Source organism: Dromiciops gliroides, chromosome 1, assembly GCF_019393635.1.
Source record: "Dromiciops gliroides isolate mDroGli1 chromosome 1, mDroGli1.pri, whole genome shotgun sequence".
In the NCBI taxonomy this organism is placed as follows: domain Eukaryota; kingdom Metazoa; phylum Chordata; class Mammalia; order Microbiotheria; family Microbiotheriidae; genus Dromiciops; species Dromiciops gliroides.
Genome location: NC_057861.1, coordinates 152,871,991 through 152,882,777, shown reverse-complemented (window position 1 = coordinate 152,882,777; position 10,787 = coordinate 152,871,991). Strand labels below are relative to the sequence as shown.

At 37.0% G+C, this 10,787-nt stretch overlaps 1 protein-coding gene across 1 annotated transcript in view; it reads left to right on the top strand.

Annotated features, from left to right (window-relative positions):
- Positions 1 to 368: 368 nt before the first annotated feature.
- Positions 369 to 10,787, top strand: part of NECAB1 (N-terminal EF-hand calcium binding protein 1) — a 219,486-nt gene continuing 209,067 nt past the window's right edge. Inside the window, exons 1-2 of the mRNA XM_043975891.1 lie at positions 369 to 884; positions 9,495 to 9,519. Of these exons, the coding sequence (XP_043831826.1) occupies positions 786 to 884; positions 9,495 to 9,519 (124 nt within the window). The 5' untranslated portion in view covers positions 369 to 785. The remainder of the gene's footprint in view (positions 885 to 9,494; positions 9,520 to 10,787) is intronic.

Here is a 10,787-nt window from a genome sequence, read left to right as displayed (position 1 = left end):
CTCATTCTTTAAATTGTTGCTCTCCAGGACTGGTACCAGGCAAGTTCCTTGTCTAATGGAGATAGGGACAGGAAGGTAGAACAACTAGGTGGCCCAGTAGATAGTGTGGTGGGTTTGGAATCAGGAAGATTCATCTCCTGAGTTCAAATTTGGTCTCAGACCTTTATTAGCTGTGTGAGCCCAGGCAAGTCACTTAACCTTGTTTACCTCAGTTCCTCATCTGTAAAATGAGCTGGAGGAAGAAATAGCAAATCACTCCAATATCTTTACCAAGAACTCCACCCCCAAATGGGGTCACAAAAGGTTGAGAATACTGAAATGACTGAACCACAAAAAGATACTGGAGAGAGGGCAAGGAATTAGCTAATAGGGCATTTCAGCTAGCTTGGCCAGTGGTCACTACTTGAAAGTCTAAGAGGCTGTCAGGGAGAGGATCACGTTGCTAAGAGAGTCAATGAAACTGACATAGGCGCCTACAGCAAAGGAAAGGGGAAAGACTGGGGAAGAGGAGGAGGAGGAGGAGGAGAGAGTGAGAGTGAGAGTGAGAGTGAGAGAGAGAGAGAGAGAGAGAGAGAGAGAGAGAGAGAGAGAGAGAGAGAGAGAAAGTGAGCTACTGCTGTCATCAGTGCTCAGCACAAGCAGCAACTCTGATACTCAGGAGCAACAGCAGCTGCTGCAGCAGTGAACAGTGAACAGTTGCCTCCGCCCCATCCCCAAGCCTAGATCCCACCAGTACACTCAAAGCCTTGGTCTTGCTGGCTCTTGCTGTGCTCCTGTGCCACAGGATGGAAGATTCCCAGGACACATCGCCTTCTTCCAACAACTCTTCAGAGGAGCTCAGCTCTGCCCTGCAGCTGTCGAAGGGCATGTCTATCTTCCTCGATGTAAGTACAGATTGGAGGAGTTTGGATCTAAGCAGTTAGTACTCCAATGCCCGTTACCCACCCCTGTAGTCTCTCACCCTTTTCCCTAGCTGAAGCTTCTTATATTTGGTGCTTTGGACTTGCAGGGGTGGGGTACACAGCGCCTGCTTTGCCCTTGTATAGGAGAGTCCAGAGGAGACAATCATGGATTTATAACTGAAAGGGACCCCAGAGGTTATCTACCTGCTCTTTGTTTGTTTGTTTGGTTTGCAGGGATAGAGAATTGTCATAGCCACGTCCTCTGAAGTCTTTAACAAAGAACTTTAATAAGAAAGGAGCTGTCCAAACCTTCCAGCTCTGGACTACTATATCCTTTAAAGAAGCTCCAGGGTAAACATTTCCAGGTGCCTAGGCTTTCTCAGGAGGGTCCTCTGTGAATCACAGCATCACCAGATCTAGTGATCTAGTGAGTTGGGAAGTTTGAAAAGGGTTTCCAAGAATTTCTCACAGGGAGACAAGCCAACATATCCTTAGCATCCCCTACCCCCTCAACAGCAAACCTCATTGATGCTTGTTGGATAGGGGCAACAAAAAGAAATTCTAAGAAATTTTAGAAAAAAAAATCTGCCTCCCTTCACTACTCTCTCTTCTCAGAAAGCAATTGAACTTGTTTGAATCTTAAGGAGGCTTCCTGCAAATTCAGTGTGACAAGTGTTGCTTGTACCAGGCTTTCTTTATATGCAGTGTTTATTGTCATGTCCTTTCACTTATTTTCCTTTCTGTTCTTGCTATGATTTCTTTCATGAAGTCTTTTTGTATTCCACCTGATGTTTATTCCCCACCTTTCCAGATTTTCATGTCTTCTCTTTCCCTTAGCTCTCTGTTGTTGTTGTTGTTATTATTATTATTAATGTTCTTGCCTGCTACAATATGCCTTTTTCTTTCATACTTTCTTCTTTTCTATTTTGACTTTCCTCTTTTTATTTTTGTTTTACTATTTCCCCCAATCTTTCCCCCCATTTTTTCCTTCCCTTTCTTGCTGTTTCATTCTTTTATTTCTGGTATGTTTTCTTACTTGGGCCTTTCTTTGTTTGGCAGTCTCTTGTATCTTGCTACCTCTGTTCTGTATAATTTTCTTTCTATTAGCTTGCTTTTTGCTCTCTCTTGTCTCTCCACCTTTTGTGATTTTCCTTTCCCTTTCTTCCTCTTTTTCCCTTACTATCTGCTTTTCTCTCCCACCTTTTATCTGGGTGGACTCATTTGGGTTTCTTCTCATTGTCCCTCAGTTGTCATTTTGGCTTTCTATCCCCCACTTCTCCATCCCTTTCCCAATGGAGGCTGCCATTATCCACTTAAACAGCAAAGTGTTTGAATGGTCAGTCCTGGGCATTACCTCAGATTTGCCTCTTCTTTATTTGATATAATAAATATTTGTTGAATTGAATTAAACTGATAGGAGAAAGTGGGTAAGCAAAGTAAAGAGCTGTAGCATAACAGTATTTCAAGTATTAACTGCCTTTTAAAAAATATAGGCGAATAGAGGATAAAGTAGTAGCAATAGATGTAGTTAACAGAGGTCTATTGAAAACTGGCTTGTAACAACTGCAGGTTCTTTTTCTCAGGGATGGGAATGAAGTGAAGTGAGTTTTCAATACAATAATGGGGAAATGCAGATAACAGGGATGATTCAAGGGAATCAATTTTTCTATGTCTATTTAAGAACATCAAGTTGTTTTAATTATTTTTCTAATGAGAGACAGGTATAGCACTAATCAAGATTTACCTTGGCAAAATTTTGAAGAAAGTACATTGTCTTTAGATTTTCCAATTTTCCTCTTAGCATCATTCTTTTCTCAATACTCAGGCAGGAACCTCCATTATGGGAATGCACTGAGGTGGGGATAACCCTATCTTCTAGGTCTTTCACCTTTCTTTTTCATTTGACCTTATTTTTTGTTCAATTAAGAATAGTGCACATATTTCCTTCTCCCACCAAAACTTACCTGTCCCATTTCTCCAAGCCTCTCAGTTGCTATCCTCTGATAGGTAAATAAATTAATCAGATAAACTAAGATTAATTAGTTTATTTGATTAACTCATACTAACTAATAAAATGATAATATGCCAGTGATTATATTATCCCTTCTAAGTTGAATATCTTCTTGAGAGGCCCTTAAATAAGGAATTTGTCTATGGAAAAGAGGGAGGTACAACAGAATTTCAGACCCTGTGGCAGGCTTGTGGAAGAGATGTTTTATGTTGAGATTTTTCAGTGACTCTTAAATGATATCAAATAGGGTTTTGTCCATTCAGCCTCTTTGTAGAGCAAATACCATCTGTGATTCAAAAACATGAGAAAGGACTTCACTTCATTCTGACCTTGCCTAAGAAATTAAGGGCTTCAATGTGACTTTTTTCTAAGCAACAAGTAACCCTGGTGATAGAACAGAAGTGGAACTAAATCCCTGGAAAATCATTCTTTTTCACAGACAACAATCCTGGCTAAGGTGAAAAATGATTGTTTCTTCAAAAAAGGAAATTAAAATATTATTAATTTCTCATGTGATTTTGTGTGTGTGTGTGTGTGTGTGTGTGTGTGTGTGTGTGTGAGAGAGAGAGAGAGAGAGAGAGAGAGAGAGAGAGAGAGAGAGAGAGAGAGAGAGAGAGAAATTGAGGACTAAGAGACCTGAGTCTCAGCCCTGTCTTTACCACTAATTCAATAAGAATAAAGTCAAATGTTAATAGGCTAAGAACAACACCCATCCAGTACAGTTCACACTACAAACTAATTGACCTAACTTTCTTTTTATTACAAAAATACCATTCAAATGTATTAACATTCACTGTTCAACAACAAAGTATAAGGTTCTGCACAATATATTTGATGATTTGCTTTCCAAGAGAAGGGGCTTTGCTTGCCCTTTAAATGGATTCTTTGCAATTTGGGTAAGAAGTACAATCCACTGGTTGCCATACTGAGTTTTGTTAAATTATTATTTCTTGATCATAAAAACCAAAAGTATATATTGTTTAGTCATAAAATATAGATGAAATATTTTCAGCATCTATGATTCATTTAAATTTGGTCTGTAGGACAGTTACAAAAGGTTAGTTCTATGAATCCTATTTCACTGGATCCTTTTATTTTGTTTTGATTTTGTCTTGCCTTGTCTTTTCCTTTTCTTGATCTGGATATATGATTTCATCAGTATTAAGATATATAGTCTTAGAAACATGGTACATTGAGAGATTAAGTGGGTTAGGCAACCTGTAGATGTTAGGAAAAAAGCTTGAGCCTAGATTTTTCCCAATTCTCAGATCTACTCTATCTACTGCTACTTCTCTGTAGGCATAAATATATAATATGACTTACTCATTTCTCGATGAAGTAGGAACAAATATATATCTCAGGCTTCTATATACAAAGCCTATTTAGTTTTTGAATTATTTAAATTGTATCATTTACCCTTCATCAAACTGGAAATAAATATATTCCTTAGACTTTATTTTAAATGGGGTGCAAAAGATATTGCAATGCCATACATAGACAACTGTTATTGTGTCTCACTGTGAGTTCCATTTATAACAAGGAGACAGATATTGAGGCAGTTTCTCTTTCAGGGTAGAATAGTTTGCTTCAGGTTCCCCATTAACAATTCAACAAAAGTAGCATATGATCAGATCAAGTAAATAAAAACAGACAAAAATACCACTCAGTCAAATATATAAGGATTATATAAATGCCATTTTATAAATTAGAATTATTTTTCTGAGGTGTACCTAATTAATAGGCATTAAATCAACCAATTATTGAGGCTGATTTAAACCATTAAATCTTGATGATTCTCTCTGATAAAGCATAAGAATCAAGCTCTTATTGTCAATAAATACTCTTGAATATTTAGTAATGGATTTTAAATCAGCCTTCAACCATGGGCAGCATCCTCGAGGTGATATTATTAAATATGTAGAGAAAAGATGGACAATCACACTAAGAAAATATAAATTGGATCTAAATCTTTGGTTTTCTTCAAAGGCAGGGAAAATGACTGCTTTATTATAGAAAGGGAAAGACAACAACTTAGCCATTTCCTCTTAGCTTCCATAGCAACATACTATGTAATTGTGTGTCAACTCTAACTACATCTAAAACAATTTAGACATATTAGACTGTGTCTGGTGATCTTGTGGACAATAGGAACTCCTTTTGAAGCATTACCTTAATAGCGTAATTGTGAAGAAGAAAACAATAACAAATATAGGCCCACCTACCTTTGCCAGTTCAATTCCCAAATCAGTTTCCACCTAAAGGCCATCATCTCTGCCATATTCCTTTTGTTATATTTTTGAAGCATCTTAGCAAAGAATAGAGTATAGCCTAAAGGAGTATCTCCTTCACCTGGACTATCCTCTCTGGGTTCTACTCCTGACTCTTCATCTCATAGAAGCTTTATCACCCTGGATGTTCACCATACTTCTAAGATCCCTTTATCTGGTTGGTGAGCTCCTCCTAGAATCTTTTTTTAAAATAATAAACATTTTTATTTGAAGTTTTGAGTCCCAAATTTTATTTTTCCTTCTTTCCCTCCCTCCACCCCTCCCACCTTCTCTGAGGTAGTAAGCAATCAGATATAGGTTATATATGTGCAATTATGTAAAGCAAGAATATCAGTCTTAAGGAAAGCATCCAGGCCAGACATGTCTTCATTACTCTCTGGACTCCACTCTTGATGCTCTAGACTTTCTTCATCATGCTCATCCATGAGTATCTTCTCCATCCCTTCCCCATCCCCTCCCCATCCCCTTTTAGCTCCCTTTTAAGTATGACGTTCACAGGTTAGAATATAAACTCCTTGAGGGCAGGGATTACTTTTCTTTTTTTGCTTGTATTTGTATCTTGTTATAGTCACTTCTTCCCAAGATTCTTATATTCCCAAGATTCCTATATTTTCTTTCTTTTTTTGTGGGGCCATGAGGGTTAAGTGACTTGCCCAGGGTCACACAGATAGTACCCGTCAAGTGCCTCAGGCTGGATTTGAACTCAGACCCTCCTGAATCCATGTCCAGTGCTCTATCCACTGGGCCACCTAGCTGCCCCCAGATTCCTATATTTTCTACTTCAGCAACCAGACATTTTGCTTTCAGAAGTCATCATCCATTTACTTCTGACTAGAAGCTAAATCCATTGTCCCTTCTTTGATCTTTACCTAAATGCTGTCCATACCAATGTGTGTGTAGATAGATAGATGGTTGGGTGGATGGATAGATGGGCAGATGGATGGACAGATGGGTGGATGGATGATGGATGGATAAACTGATAGATATTTCTAGTTTACTTCCCCTTTTCACAATGTCACAATGTTTAAGAACTATAAAAGACCTAAATTGCCATCTAGTCAAACCCATACCTAAAACCAGGAATCTCATCTATAATATCCACAGAAAGATGTTATACAGCTTCTTATTAAAGATGTTCAATGCTTGTCCAAGTCTTTCCTAAAGTGCAGTGGCCAGAAGTGAACACAATACTCCTTATTTAGACTGACCAAATTAGAGTAGGGCAAAACTATTACCTTCCTCATTCTGGACACTATAACTCAATGAAGCCTTGGATTGCATTCATTTTTTTCTTACCACATTTTACCTTATCTGTTCCTTTTGGATAAGGTATTTATTTATTTCCATTGAAATTTTCAGACACAATTCTAATTCTATCAAGTGTCTGTGTTACCTTTGTAGTTGTAGTTCACTTTGTTTATTGCCAAGTCTCTACATATATGAATAAATATCCCTTCATGAATATTATTGTTGCTCTTTCCCCAGATGTTATCTCTTCTTAATTATTGGACTCCTTCATTGCTATTTATCCTTCTTTCCTGATTCCCTTCTTTCTCATATACTTCATTAACTACTGCAACAGTAAAGTTGCTCTTTTTCTAGATCTTGCTATAACTCTGTGATAGAACTCGATTAGTCATACCATCTCTGTCACACCAAATGACATAGGCAGAATTATGCATTTGGGTTGACACAGAGCAGTTAGAAGAATGATAGCTTCATGATTTACAGACTTGCCCTACTCTTAATTTTTAGTACACTAAAGTCAGTGCACTCATATAAATTTTAAACCAGAAATATTGATGAAAGCATTATGGCTTTATGTATCACATTTTATTTATAAATCAGTGTCATATTCTGGACCAACCTTAGGTAGAATTGTCAAGCAGAAAGAACTTGTCAAAGACAAGCTATCTATTTCTCTTCAAGCACCCAATCCAACCCAATTAGTCAGTCAATAAGCACCTGCTATGTACCAGACTCCATGCTAAGCATGGGAGTACAAAGAAGGCAAGTGATAGTCTTTGCCCTCTAAGAGCTCACAGTCCAATGAGGAGGGGCAATATGAAAACAACTATGTACAAACAAGACGGATGTCCAATGACTTTTTGTTTTGGCAGAGCAATTATGGTTAAGTGACTTGCCCAGGGTCATATAGCTAGTAAATGTCAAGTGTCTGTGGCTGGATTTGAACTCAGGTCCTCCTGAATCTAGGGCCAGTGCTCTAACCACTGCACCATCTAGCTGCCCCTCCAATGACTTTTCAATGTTACCTTGTCTATCCATCCCACCCCATGGCTAACACACAGTTAGGTTGGCCTTGCTTTCCTGAAAGCAACATATTGTTCATTCAAAATTTTAATCTGTTTTATGGGCAAATTCATCCCATTCACATTCTAAGCTATAATTACGTGTCTATTTTCCTCCTTCCTATTTTTCCTCACAATTCTCTCACCCTATCCCTTCTTACTCCTCTGCTTTACTTTTACAGATATCTTATACTCCTATTCCTTAACCTACTCACCCCTCTAAGAGTCCCTCCCTTATCCTCTCCCTCCCCCCTGTTCTATCCCTTTGCCCTCTTATTTCGTTCTGAATTTAGAAGACTTTAATACCCTTCTAGATATATATGTTGTCTCTCTTTAACCCATTCCTGATGAGAGTAAGGTTCCAGCACTCCCACCCTTCCCTGTACTAGCTTCTTCTATATCAATTTTCCCTTTTAAGCTTCATTTGTATGAGATAGTGGGCTATTAATAACAATTTCTCACACATATTTTCCCTTAAGTTCTTGGGGGGGGTGTCACAAAACCCAAAAGTCTTTCAATTAATTAAATATCCATTTTTTTCCATTCAGGATTGTACTTAATTTTGCTGGGTAAGTTACCCTTGGTCATAACACCAGCTTTTTTGATCTGTGGAATATAGTATTCCAAGACTTATGATCCTTCAATGTAGTACCTGCTAGGTTTTATGAATCCTTATTATAGGTCCATGATATTAAAATATTTTTTTCCTTGTTGCTTCCAATATTTTCTCCTTTACCTGGAATCTTTGAAACTTGGCTATGATTACCTGTAAGTCTAGTTGTTTAACTTTCTTTTCACAATTTTCTTGACTTTCTTTGAATGTTCTTATTTTTTTCTAATTTGTCCTCAATCTTTCTTACTTGATTTTTAAGGTTATTTTTAAGTTCTTCTAAGAACACTTTGTGTTTGGAACCATTTAATATTTCTCATTGAAAAAGGAGTGGCTTTTTTTTTTTACTCTCCATTATCTTCCTCCGAGTATTAACCCAGATCTTTTCTATGCCCATAGTAACTATCTATGGTTTGTTTCTTTCTCCTTTGTTTATCTATCTATCTATCTATCTATCTATCTATCTATCTATCTATCTATCTATCTATCTATCTATCTATCTATCTATCTATCTATTCATCCATCCACTCATTTATTTATTCACTCATTTATCTATCTATCTATCTATCTATCTATCTATCTATCTATCTATCTATCTATCTATCTATCTATGCATGCATGCATGCATCCATCCATTCATTTATTTATTTATCTAATTATTTGTTTATCTAGTTATCTATCTCTGCCCTGGAACTGAAATCAGGGACTCTGCTCTCCTGTAAGTGCCCACAGTCAATAAGGTTCCCACCCATTACTACTGCACTCACCATGTTTGTACTAGCTCTTTTTCTAGGCAGCTTCAACCCAGGATGTGTCTAGTCATATGAATGTAATATTTTAAAATATTAGTTAATTAAAAGGTAGCAATTCAGAGGCAGAGCTAAACATCAGCCTGGCTACTAAGAAATGGTGTTTCTAAATAAAGTAGTAGTCATTATTGCTTAAAAGTTTCTCTCCCCTCACTCCCACAGGCATCTTTTGAAAAAAGTTTGAAATATTATTTCCACATGATTAAAATTCATATCATGTAAAGTAGGGAGTTATCTTATATGCACAGTAGGAGAATAATATTAACTGAATAACCACATATTGGGTCATCAGGGAATTTTCTTTGAAGAGTATAGTTTAAATTAGGTACTAGGGGGAACAGCACAATGGTGCATAGAGATAAAGATGTCATCTGACGTATACATAGGCCTCTTCCCTGCCTACTTTTTTTTGTCCCTGACACCAGGTGAAAAGCCTTTCTCTAAATTTAGAATTAGTAGGGGTTTCAAAATAGCAGACTGAAATATACTTTAACTTATGGTTGAGTACATCCTTTATAATGTCACCTATAAAAGTACTAATTCTGTTGTCTTCTTTCTTTTCCAGATACTGAGAAGAGCAGACAAAAATGGTAAGACTGAATGGTTTCAGTTCCTTCTTTTTCTATCTCCTCTTTTGTCAGCTATGCCATAAAGGCTACTACCTAAGTAGAAAATGGAACCTAGCCCACTTGCAACATCAATCATTGAACCAGCATGGTTTGATCTGAGGATTCATGTTAAAGTAATAGAAGGGGGTCTTACATTTTTGTCCACGAGAGCCTTTACCACTGGCATTTTTTCCTATCATACCTTAAATATATTTGTGGGAAAGTAGAAAAAGATCTGGATTAGGATTGAAGATAGGAGTTTGAATCCTTACAAATGACTATATGTGGGACCTTAGGCAAGTATGTTTATAAATAACTGATGTTTATATAACACTAAAGTTTGAAAAGTGATTTCAGTGCATTATTTCATTATTTATTATGGGGAATAACACTGAAGGCTACAGGTATGAGTATGCTCATTTTGTAGAAGAGAAAACTGAGGCATAGAGAGCTTAAGTGACTTGCTCATGGTCACATAAGAAATATTTAATACAGAATTTGAAACCCATGTCTTCCTTACTCTAAATCCAATAATCTGTTCACTATGTCATGCTTCAATTTTCAGTTTTTTCATATGTAATATATGGATAATAGTAACTTTTTTAGCTATATGGTATGGCTTTTGGTAGATAATTGCCTTTAAAACTGTGAAACACTATATACTTGGAAGCTGCTATATTGTTGGATGATTGCATGACTACTCCCTTTATAGACAACAGTAGGATATCAGACCCTATGGAGAATTATAATGTCTGAAAAGCTAACATAGATGATATTTTAATTTAATTTCAATTATTGTCAAAGACCAAGCCATTGCAATAAATATATTTTTATTATTTTAATAAACCAAAAATTTTGAATTTCAAAAATTATCCTTCAGTACCATAATATAGGCTACCAAATTATGATTTATTATTAGTGTAATACTGGGGCCATGATGTGACATCTTTAAGTGATTCTTGACAGACTAGAGATGTATGGAAACCCTTCCCTCTCACAGAATCTCATATTCTGCCTGTGCATAGAAATTACTGTCAGACTGAAGTTCTGACATATTAAACTCATGTTGTACTTGGTTAGTTATGTAACGATTGGAATGACGCCACCTGCTGGATACTTACTGTAGAAGAGTTCTGCCCATGAAGGGAAGGTCTTTGAGGGCAAGACCAGGAGTCAGGAAGTGACGCGGGCTAGTGAGAGGAGGAAGAGACTGGCGCTCAGTCTCGCGCTTTTTCCTTTGGACTCTGGTG